Here is a 13,013-nt window from a genome sequence, read left to right as displayed (position 1 = left end):
TAATAAGCAGCAAATTAAGAGTTTAGAGGCAAAAGCCGTAGTTAATGGTTTGTTAATAGCAAGAACTGGACCTTAAAACAAAGTGTGACCAAAGTTATTTTTGTTTTCTTTGTGAACAAAAAGTATTCCCGTAGCTTCATAAAATTAAGGTTGAACCACTGATTCACATGAACTATTTTAACAATGTCCTTACTACCTTTCTGGGCCTTTTTTGGTGAACTATCCCTAACTTGAATTTGATAGAGTAGTTTTATGGGTATCATGCTAGCTGCTGTCTCTGTTTTCTTTGTTTTGAAGTTGAGCCTGCTGACTTAGCTGACTTAGACAACTTAATTAGTCTGCAAAAGACACTGTCAGTGACGTACAAGTCCATTCTGGAGAATTGATATTCCAGGCTAAGTGACCAGATGTTATAAAAGCTACTTTCATACTCTAAATATGGAAGACATGAACTTTAAGATGAATAAAAGCTAAATGCTGACAGCACTAGTGGGTAGTTCTTAACCAGGGGTCCAGTTCCGCTCCGCCTGCAGAGTTTAGCTCCATTCCTAATTAATCACTTCTGAACCAGGTTTTCAGGATTACTGAAAACTTCCAAGCAAGTGTGCTGGTGCAGATTGAGGCTAAACTCTGCAGGAAATTGGCTCTTCAGATCAGGATTGGACACCCATCTCTCTCCCAGTCTTTCCCCATCTACCGTTTGTTTCAGACAGAACAGACAACCCTCAAGATATCAGAAAATTCAACAAAACTCTGTTGTGACATCTCCTTAATACAGCCACTGCTGAAATGCTACTCTGCACTCCTGCAAGAGAAAGTTACGAGACAATTCTGAAAATGTGCTGTGTTGTCATATTCTGTCTTGTGCTATTTAGAGCCGTTTTTGTCATTGTTGTTGTGGAGCAGTTCTTGTTGGAAGCAGTTCTTAAAGGAGAAGTCCACTTCCAGAGCAACAATTTACAAATAATTTACTCACCCCCTTGTCATTCAAGATGTTCATGTCTTTCTGTCTTCAGTCGTGAAGAAATTATGGTTTTTGAGGAAAGCAAACTTCACTGGTGCCCAGATTTTGAACTTCCAAAATGTAGTTTAATTGAGCTTCAAAGGGCTCTAAACAATCCCAGCCAAGGAAGAAGGGTCTTATTTAGCAAAACAGTCGGTCATTGTTTTCGAAAAAGCAGAAAAGCTTGTGTAGCACAGGCTCTGGGATGCACGTCCGCGACACTACGAATCACGTCTAAGTTCATCGTCTGTGTACTATGGCTCAAAAAGGTAGAGTATGGCGAAAAACTCATCTCATTTTCTTCTACAACTTCAGAATCGTCTGACATCATTGTACTTTTTTGTTTGTAAACAGCGTTTGACTTACTTGCACTTCTTTAGTCTTTGTGAAAACATTTGCAATTTGAATATCAGGGTAAATTTAACTTACTTTGTCTTCTGGGAAACATGCAAGTATCTTCTGTATCTTCTGTAGCTTCTGAAGGGCAGTACTAAATGAAAAAATATGATATTTAGGCAAAATAAGAAAAATGTACACATCTTCATTCTGTTCAAGACTTTTCACCCCTGGCTTTTAATACATCGTTTTTCCTTCTGAAGCATCAGTGAGTGTTTGAACCTTCTCTAATAGTTGCATATGAGTCCCTCAGTTGTCCTCAGTGTGAAAAGATGGATCTCAAAATCATACAGTCGTTGTTGGACAGGGTTTAAATACAGGAAAATGCTTAAAAGCCAAAGAATTTGTGGGACCTCAGGGATTTTTCTGAACAGCGGGGCTGTTTCCTCGTGTAATTTATATCATTGCTATTTTATTGGGTTTGTTTAGAGTCTATAATTAGTGGACACTAAATTTCATTAGAGTGTTATGACAAATAGAGAGATATGATTACACACAGAAAATGAGATTAGCAGTGGAAGGAGTGTTTGTATTACTGAACACACCCTCGTCGCCGGTTTAAATAAGGGCAGAGAATAGAGTGCAGACATGAATGTGAACTTATTTTGCTGGACTGTTTACTTATATGCATTGATTTATGCATGCTGTACAAGCAACTATAGCTGCTTAAAGAATAGAGGGAGTCTGGGAGCAATAAAGAAAGTGAAGCATAGCTCTCTCCTGGGAGCTTTTTAAGCAGCTGTACTCACAACTGTTCTGCCCACCTGTCAGACAGGAGATTTAATGATCTAGTCCACTGTATTTGTTTAGTGCGGGTGACGACGGATCAGGTTATGCCCCAAATCAATGAGAAGACGATGGTCTGGGCCTATTTCACTGAAATGGGTCGGTCTAGGCTGAAGTTTTATCTCTTCTTCTCTTTTCTGTCACTCAGCTTCTACTCCTCATCCGTATATTGTACTATCCCCTTTCTTCTCTCTCACCGACTGACTTTCTTTAAGTCTGTTTTTGACTTTGCTCTGTGCTTCTCACTCGCTGTTCCATCTGTCACTCCAGTCATCCGCCTTTCAACTATCAACTCTCTTTCACTACTTACTTATGGTGTCTCACTTATGTGTGTGTGAGAGAAAGAAAGAGAGAGGGATTTTTACTGGCAGCTACTTTAAATCCCTCCTATTACTTTACTTTACTCATTGCAAATCCTGGTGTTGATTTGACTGATTTATGTTTTCTTATTTCTTACTATTTACTTTTTTTAATGTATTTTATTTATTCATAACAGTTGAGTACATGAGTACAAAACTTTGGAACCTGCACTTCTCTATTCTTATTAATTATTTAAAATGTAGAGGAGAGGTTCTTAAAGAGGTTCCTGTGGGGATGCACAGAAAAATATTTGTTATGGCGTAATGTCGATGTCATAAATGTCAGAGTTTTATTGACAAATAAAATTTTTCATTATAGGCTTTAGTGATTAACAGGCCCAGAGGGGATCTGGGGATTATTTTCTGTGTTGATTTATGGGGAAATCTGCAGAATGGATTTTAGCATGGTAAAATGCGTTAACTGGAGCTGAGAGTGCTACTCTATAATTGGTAGCTGAAAACATAATCAAATTAGCCCGAATATTTATTAATCAAGCATGAAAGGTTGGTGGATGTGTAGAACTTTGTCAATGAAGGGTGTTCCAGTTCTAGAAATCTTCTGTGGGTGCAGATTGTGTGTGGGCCCGCTGTACAATCGCTAGATTAATGCTGTTTTTATTTAATTACTACATGTCTGTCATTAAACAGATGCATAATTGAAGTGAGGTGACAGTTACTGTAGTTTATAACATGCTCAGAGAATTGATTTGATGATAATTACTTGTGCATGAACTTCATGCAAACATTCAGACATATCTTTCTAAACTGTTCAACTGTTGTTTCTTAGACTGATAGCAAGTAATAGCCTCTTGTATGAAATTAATACTCTAACAGTCAAATGTTTTTGAACTATAAGATTTGTAATGTTTTTTAAAGAAGTCTCTTTTGCTCACCAAGCCTATATTTATTTGATCCAAAGTACAGTGAAAACAGTAAAATGTTGAAATATTTTTACTATTTAAAATAACTGTTTTCCATTTGAATATATTTTAAAATGTAATTTGTTTCTGTGATAAAAACTAAATTTTCTGCATCATTACTCCAGTCTTCAGTGTCATGATCCTTCAGAAATCATTCTAATATGCTGATTTGCTGTTCAAGAATTATTATTATTATTATTATTATTATTAATATTTAATACAGTTGAGTACATGAGTACAACATCATACACTATACCACTCAAAAGCTTGGAGTTGTTTTTTTTGGGGGGGTGGGGATGCTTTAAATTGATCAAAAGTGATGATAACACATTTATAATGTTACAAAAATTCTGCTGTTGAAGTGCTGTTCTTTGAGCAGCAAACCAGAATATTAGAATGATTTCTAAAGGATCATGTGACTGAAGTAATGATGGTAAAAATTCTACTTTGAAATTACAGGAATATATTACATTTTTAAATATATTCTAAAAGAAAACATATTTTAAATAGTAAAAATATTTCAAAATGTTACTGATTTTGCTATACTTTGGATCAAATAAATGCAGTTTTGGTGAGCAGAAGAGACTAAAAAAGATGTAAAACCTTACTGTTAAAAAACTTTTGACTGGTAGTGTATATTGTATATTCACGATCATTTATAAGCCTCGATATTGATTAGGCAGTGCACCAGCATACAGCACTGTTGCACTGTTGGTGTCCCAAGTTTGAGTTCTGACTCGCAGACCTTTCCTGATCCTCTCCTCATCTCTCTCTCTTCCACAAGCTGGTCTTTAGGGCCTTCATGAAATGTCTGTAACATACTTTGGTTAAAAATCCTTAATAGTGATGCAAAACGACACCCTTTTACCTTGTCTGTTCACAGCAACCTGTTCCGGGGCATGTCTCTTTAAATGCTAATGAGCTACTGCTCACTCCAATCCCTCTTCCGTTTTTTGTGTATTCATTAACGCGTTATCATCAAAAACAAAACTAATCTGCTGCGTTCTGACTCTGATGTCGGGAGAAAATGGATACTTATGTTGATTTTTACATCCAACTACAGCTGTTCGAGCACAGAAAAAATGGCGGACCACATACACATGTATATCTGCGGTCGTGGGCGGAGCCTGAACAATATGACATCATACTACTCAGAAATCTAAACGGCTTGATAACTGAGACAGCTTAGGTTTTTTGGAGATTACAAAAAAGGAGTGAATAGATTTTTATCATTTTAGAGTGGTTGTGTCCACACATTGCATTCAATGTCCCCTTTAAGAAAACTTTTCATAAATTTTGGAAACTTTCAAAAGATTATGGGAATTTTCGGAAACTTCCAGAAATTTTTCAGAAATTTTCTGAACATTTTTCTACTTGATCACATGATGAAAACGTACCTGTGGAAATGTTTTTGTGAGATGCGTAATACACATCAGTAGGTACATATCACTGTAGTTTTCAACAGAAATGTCCACTAGAGGCAGTAAAACAGTGAGCACTTGTAATCGTTTTCATACACAGCTTCATATGTTTGTGCTTTCCAGATGTAACAAGCTTACTCGATAGCTCAGCTGGCACAAAAATAGACTTAGGATGTGTAATCCTTGGGAACGAATCCTGTGAAAAACCTAACTCACGATGAAACACCTGAAAGATGAGAGCTTGAAAAACAAGCTAAAATGGCATGCTTGCAATTGTATTTTTACATCACATTCGCTTTTGTTTATACAATCAAATAGGTTTAGGTGTAGTATAGATGGTACCTTATTTTAAAATGTATATTTGAAGTCAGAAATGCGGTGACGCATACAAAACCAACGTCACATAAAACGTACCATATGTACGTTCATCTGTTCCGGGGGGAAAAAACAAACACTCTTTTAGTGCCACTCAGTGGACATTTCCCATCGAATATGTCACGAAATATACATGGCGGTATGTACTTCGCATCTTGTGAAAACGTTCCCACAGGTATGTTTTCGTCATGAGATCAGGCACTGTAAATTATAGAATTATACAAGTAGACTAGTTCAGAGCATGAGATTTGATCATAGCCACTGCTCATGTCCATATTGATAAATTCCAAATTTTGCGTAGAAACGATCGTACGCCGAATTTTCTGTCGTACGTTCGTTTCATAAATGAAGCCCGTTGTGTTTTATGTTTTTGCATGCAGCTTACAACTTTATAAAAAGACGTTTTTTACCATTTTCCAGAACAGTTTTATCCACATTTCATCACGTTCAACACTGGCCACGAACTTCCGAACTCAAGATTCAGCAGTGTAGAAAAACTTTTAAGGTCTGTCATCTTGCTTAAGTCTTCAGAATTTAACCCTCCACCAGATCAGCAGAATATCAGGTTCACCGGAGAACTGAAAGATTTACCCACAATCCTTTTTCAAAGGAACACTGTTGTTTTACCAGGATCAGAAGAGACAAAGTTTATTTTAAAGGTCTTAGCTGCGATCGCAGCCACACGGCATTTAGGAATGTTTCACGTCCACCTACCCACATACCCGAGGGATCTTCCCTGACCAAACGCTCTCTGACAGCCACGAGAGCTGCCACGCGCATTAGCATCTCCTTCACAGCGCTCCATCCTGCTAGGTTTGCCACCTTCTGACTGCAGGGCTCACACGCACCCAGAGGGGAGAGTCTCATTACCACAATAGCACCACAACATCGGGGTTAGATGTGTAACGCATGCCTGGATTTACATGCACTCGCCTGCTCTAATGATGCAACCGATGCAGACTCTTGCAGTTTGCAACTCTCCAGGTGCATTTTAGAAGTTTGACAGCTCTGGATGTCATCAGATTTGGGTAGATTTTAATCTATTCAATCTTGTCTTTAAGAGAAAAAAAATGTTTATTTATGGTAATAAGGTTTTGAATGTTATGCTTTCACACTCCATGTGATTATTCTAATGTTCCCAAAGCTTATTTTCTGTCCTAATTTCACAGTTTATTTGTTTAATCCATTTAGCATCTCGGCACTTTTAAATAACTGCTCATAATTGCTGTTCCCCAGCAATAATGTTTCATCACAAGTTGTGCTGTAATTGCTGGAATTCATTTGAGGATTACGGAAAGCAGACACACACCTACACAGGTTATTTCTTATTGTGATTCACATCTGAGGTTGTCCGTCTTCTGTATGGCATCCTTGTGTTTAATGTGACCATGAAGTTTCCACCTGTCAATCAAACTTCAATTGGGTGGAAGTTGTGGATGTCTTGCGGGGTACGAACTGCCCTTTTTTGCATCCACCCACCTCAGCGTTGCAGCCGTCACATCTTCTTCTCACTCCTAATTGGTGGTGCGTCTGCAGATGTGCTGTGGCTTCCAGTGATGTCTGCTGCAATGACTTTACACCCCCGCAGGCCTTCACACCTTGCAGTCCGTGTTATTCGCAGCCTGCATCCCTGAGTGTTGCCCTTCTCTGCATATAGGACTGATTTTTAATGTGACCACTAAAAAAAGACCCAGAAAACTGTGGTGCAACTCAATGGGGAGCCTATTAGCAACTTGACATTGATCTGACATTCTGCTAAGTAATAATTTGTCAAGTTGCGGCTTCTGCTCTAGGTGGACGGTGAAGACGAGGGTGTCTTGTGAGGACCGCCTGTGAAGAAAGGGCCGCACATGTTCCACTCCATTGCTCTTAATTAGCTCTTATTCAAAGCACAATTATGCTCCTCTGGGTCCAGGGTTTCAGCAGTTACATTTCTGAAGTACAGACCCATGAGGAAGACATGTTCATATGGTAATTTAAAGGGTTAATTTGCCCAAAAATTTTAATTATGTCATTAATTACTCACCCTCATGTCGTTCCACACCCCTAAGACCTTCGTTCATCTTTGGAACACAAGACTATTTTAACAATATCCTTACTACCTTTCTGGGCTTTGAACATGTCAGTTGCATTACTGTCTATGCAGAGTCAGAAAGCTCTTGGATTTCATCAAAAATATCTTAATTTGGATGAACGAAGGTCTTACGGGTTTGGAATGACATGAGGGTAATTAATGAGTAATTAGTGACAGAATTTTCTTTTTTTGTAAACTTAGGATATAATTCAAAGTACTGTATGACTCTGATCATTAACTTATATATGATGGAATGTGGCTTAAAGGGGAATTCTTCACATTTTAATAGTTTAATTTTAATTCCCAGTGCATACTCTTCCATCCGTCTTCATTAATAATTTTGCTTATTTGTGTGACAACACAGAACTGTCACTGACTTTTGCTGTCAGAGTCTTCAGAATGGCAGTCACATACATGTGAGAACCAGTGCTGTTTTGACATCAGTGATGTTGACAGGTTATTTTTTAATCTGGAATAATGTGATTTGAGTATTTTTGCCTTCTTTTACAGTAAAGAAAAAAACTTTAATGTCTTTTAAAAGATGAATATACTTGTTTAAAGCACAAATGTGACCCTGGAGCACAAAACCAGTCATAAGTGTCAATTTTGTGAAATTGAGATTTATAAATCATCTGAAAGCTGAGATACAATTATTAGAAAATTTGGAATTGAAAATCTCGAGAAAATCGCCTTTAAAGATGTCCAAATGAAGTTCTTAGCAATGCATGCTACTAATCAAAAAAAAAGTTTTGATATAATTTTGGTAGGAAATTTGCTAAATATCTTCAGGGAACAGGATCTTTACTTAACTTCCTAATGATTTTTGGCATAAATGAAAAATGCTGTTGCCACAAATATGCCCGTGCAATACAGTATGACTGGTTTTGTGGTTCAGAGTCACAAATGTGTATGATATTAATACTTGTTTTCAACATATCTTGAATTATTTCAAATATTATTTAATATTTATTTAAATGTTTTCTGTACCCTATTTTCTAAAAGAAATAGTGAAAGATAATTGCCAACATGCGACCAAACTGTATGTTAAATATTTATATCAATATATATATATCATATAGAAAAAACTTTTTGGAAAAAAAAAAAAACTATTTTCATTTGAAATAATGTTGATTTGAATACATTTGTAGGTATGAAACATTTTAGACATGGGTTGCATAGTGTTATTACTGTTGTGTGTAACATTAACTGGATCAAAGTAGCACTTTAGTTTAATTATCACATAAATTACTGATAGAAATGTTTTTAACCAGGGATGATTATATACATTTTATATATATTTATATACATATTTTTTATAACTGTTCAAAAGTTTGTGATCTGTAAGATTTTTCAAATGTGTTTCAAATAAGTTTATACTCACCAAAGCTGCATTTATTTGATTGGAAATACAGTAAAAACAGTACTATTAAGTACAATTTCTCACAACTTCAATGTAATTGCATCATTGCAATATAAAATAACAGTTTTCTATCTGATTTTATTGTAAAATTTAATTTATTCCTGTGATGGCAAAGCCGGCATTCAGCCGTCATTACTCCAGTGTTGCTTTCTTTTAAGAATCTTTGACTAGTTCAAAATAACAGCATTTATTTGAAATAGAATTATTTTGTAACATTCTAAATGTCTTTACTGTAACTTTTGATAAATTGGTAACACAAGGTTCCAATGTATGAACTAACACGTAAAAACAATGAATACTACATTTATTACAGTATTTATTAATGTTTGTTAATGTTGGTTGGTGAAAACAGTTGTGTATTGTTAGTTAATGTAAATTCACAGTGCATTAATTAATGTTAACAAGCACAATTGTAATAATGCATTTAGATAAGATTAATAAATGCTCTAGAAGTATTGTTCAATCTTAGTCATTTTAACTAAAGTAGTTAACTAATGAACTTTACTGTAAAGTGTTACTGATAAATTTAATGTGTCCTTGCTGAATAAAAGTATGTTCTTAAAAGAAAAAGACCCCAAACTTTTAAACAGTGTAAATAAGGTTGTTATTCCATAGAAATTCTGGGAGGAAATGATAAAGAAAATTACTTTTTGAAGTGAGTTTACTTTGTAGCCTGAGAGTGAATGACTGCAGAGCATCACTGCAACAAACTTCAGGGACTAAAGTTCAGCCAAAGTAGCAGCTCTCAGCTCTTGGTTGCCTACACCAAGAGAGCACTTAGCAGCCGTCAGACAAAGTGCTACAACACTGAGAAAATGGTGCATCATGCTCAGTAGGCAATTCTACAACGTGTAATGGACCTTCTGTTCGCCCATTGTTTTGTTTAAGGGTCTATTACAGGCCACAGTGATCGATTTCATGGCTGTATCCATTTCTGCCCAGCTGGCCTGAAGCTATATGCAAAACGTTCATTCAGGCATTTAATGTAAATGTCTGCATATACAGTTTTATTACTTTGGCTAAAGAAGCAGTGACGCAGCTGTCTACTGTGATGCCATGTTTCTCACGTCTCTTATTTCTCTTTCCCTTGCTTTTCCTCTCCCTCATCACAATGGCAAAGATGAGCAGGATCAATACGGCGGTGAGTCGTAAGCGGGAGCAGCGTGTTCTCTTCATGGTGGTTACAATGGTGGTGTGTTATCTGCTGTGCTGGCTGCCCTATGGGGTTATGGCCCTGCTGGCCACATTCGGACGTCCCGGCCTGGTCACACCAGCGGCCAGCATCGTTCCTTCTCTGTTAGCCAAGAGCAGCACCGTCATAAACCCCATCATCTACATCTTCATGAACAAACAGGTGGGTGCTAACAGAAAAACAGTTTTAATGTGCAAAGATACTATGCTTATTTGATCTTCAGTGAATGTAGGTTACTATATAATGTTTTAAGTAATGTTTTAATAATAATTTAATAACTATCATATAAGTAATATATTTGTCACATTTTCTTCAAGTTAAAACAAACTTTTATTTTGGTTGCTGTGAACACCTGTAAAATTGATAGTTTTTCTCAAAAGAAATGGCACAGTTTTCATAAAGTGACTCTCAAAGCCATTCTAGAGATTATGTTCATGTGTTCATGTACTTATATATTCACGCACACTTCAGTATGTGTGTATGAACTATGGAAGGCCAAAAGGTTCAAAAGCACATTTTCAACGACACTTAAAATACGCGTATTTAACACGTATTTCACTTGTTTACACTTGAAAAATCAGCATGTTATGTATAATATGCGTTAAATACATGTATTTTGTTGATGTGTTAAAATTAACTTGTTTTTGAACTATTTGGCTTTCCATAGTAAACGAAACCACGCGTCTGCGCCATTTTCACAGTCAGCTTAATTTTCACAGACACTAATCCATATTGCATTTTGATTTAACTGTACTGACCTACTTTTAATTTATTCATCCGAAATTTGTCAAATTCTGTGTTCCACGTTATACAGTAAATTCCATTTTTATGACTGGATTTCATCCCCATTTTCTGCATCACGGAAATCATAGGGCCCTATATATAATGTAACTGTAGAGAGCATGTCAGTAGGAACACAAAGCTAAAACCTGGACACGTAAAATACGTGTATTTAACACACATTATACACATATTTTATGTGCTAAATACATGTTAACACGCTGATTTTTCAAGTGTAAACAACATGTATGTAACGCCTTCCATAGTCTATTACACACATACTGAAGCATGCATTACGCTCTCAGTGTATTTAACCAATGCCACCTCAACATATGAGTACATGAACACATGAACATCATCTCTAGAGCTGCGTGTCACTTTATGAAAATTTTACCTTTCTTTTAAGAAAAAGTATCGCCATATCATATACAAATAGAAACTTACAATTGTTTACAGCAACCCGCCAAAATAAAAGTTTGGTTTAACTTGAAGAAATTGTGAAAGGCTTAATGTAGGTCTAATGATTATAATTAAAACAATATTTTTCAAGGAATATTTACCAGAAAAAATATTCACCAGAATTTATTTACCAGAAAAATGTAAATACACAACACAGTATTTCTGAATAACAAAAACAGTGTTAAATAAATAAAATAATTAGTGCTGCCAAACGATTAATCACGATTAATCGCATACAAAATAAAAGTTTGAGTTTGCCTAATATATGTGTGTGTACTGTGTGTAATTATTATGTATATAAAAATACACACACATTAATGTATATATTTAAAAGAAATATGTTATTTATGTACAAAATATTTATAATGTGAATATTGAATTAAACTATTAAAATGGAATTCAGAAAATTAATGGAAACAGAATTTGATAAAAATAAAAGTGAATTTCAGAAAAAAAATTATATTTCATAGCCATATTAAACACATGTTTCTTAGCCCTCTAAATATGTAATTTTTAGGGCTGTCAAACGATTAATCGCGATTAATTGCATACAAAATAAAAGTTTGAGTTTACCTAATATATGTGTCTGTGTGCTGTGTGTCATTATTATGCATATATAAATACAAACACATTCATGTATATATTTAAGAAATATTTACAAGTATATGTATTTATTATAATTTTAATATGATATATATTATATATAAATAAAAATATTTTATACATAAATAACATATTTCTCTTAAATATATACATTAATTTGTGTGTATTTATATATACATAGGCTAATAATTACACACAGTACACACACATACATTATTCAAACTCAAACTTTTAATTTGTATCCAATTATTCACGATTAATCTTTTGACAGCCCTAAATTTTTGTTAAACTAAATAAATAAATTGCTGTTAAATTAAGTTTCATGGTTTCAATTAACTATGCTTTTTGAGCAATATTTTTTAATTTAACCATTAAAATACAGCCTAGAACAATTAAAAAGTGAAATAACTTGTAATTTGATATAAAATAAAATGGAAGTTGGAAAAAATAACAAATAAAAACCTACAAATGTATGTGTATTTGTAGTGTTTTACCCATTTCTGTAGATCCTACCTTCTCACCATGATTGGTCAATTATGACCAATGTCTGCACGCTATTGGTCAAACTACTTGCCAGTCATCAAGTAGAGTGCAAGTAGAAAAACATTAATAAAACAAAGCCAAAACCTGGATTTTTTGAAGCAATTTAGATATCCCGGCCTTGCCATGTTTGGGAAAAAAATCACGTATTTATGTGCATGCAAATGCAGCATTTGAATGCTTAAATCACAAAAAAAAATAGATGATAGCAAAAAAAGCACATACTTTTATGCTTAACATTTTACAGGAAGAAGTGTGTTATGTTAAAATTGACCTTCAAAGTCACCAGTGGTTGCAAAAATGACTAAGAAAAGTATAATGTCAGTTTTGAGAAAAGGTTAAACATAGTTTACTGCTATTTAGTTGCTATTTTGTTAGCTAATGTATGTAAATTCAATTTAAGCATGGCTTAAGTGTCCATATACTTTGGTTTCTACTTTATTTGTATAATCAGCTCATTCTATTCTTTACTATATTTAGTCTTTAACAAATATAATCTCACGTTTTTCTTTAAAAGAACACACTAACTGCAGGATTGCTTGAGATGTCTCATATTTAATAAGGTTTTCAGCTGGAGTGTCATTCCCAAAAGCACATTATCAACACCTTATTTTAAAACGTATTCAACAAACTAATTAAAGTTTTTTCTCTGCCGTTGGCAAGAATTTTAAAACCACCTTTGAAT

The 13,013-nt window shown here is 34.9% G+C and overlaps 1 protein-coding gene across 1 annotated transcript in view; it reads left to right on the top strand.

Annotated features, from left to right (window-relative positions):
• Nucleotides 1-13,013, top strand: part of tmtopsb (teleost multiple tissue opsin b) — a 39,636-nt gene that overhangs the window by 13,594 nt on the left and 13,029 nt on the right. Inside the window, exon 3 of the mRNA XM_051098836.1 lies at nucleotides 9,875-10,108. Within this exon, the coding sequence (XP_050954793.1) occupies nucleotides 9,875-10,108 (234 nt within the window). The remainder of the gene's footprint in view (nucleotides 1-9,874; nucleotides 10,109-13,013) is intronic.

Source organism: Labeo rohita, chromosome 24 (assembly GCF_022985175.1).
Source record: "Labeo rohita strain BAU-BD-2019 chromosome 24, IGBB_LRoh.1.0, whole genome shotgun sequence".
Classification (NCBI taxonomy): Eukaryota; Metazoa; Chordata; class Actinopteri; order Cypriniformes; family Cyprinidae; genus Labeo; species Labeo rohita.
This window is presented reverse-complemented; position numbering and strand designations above follow the sequence as displayed.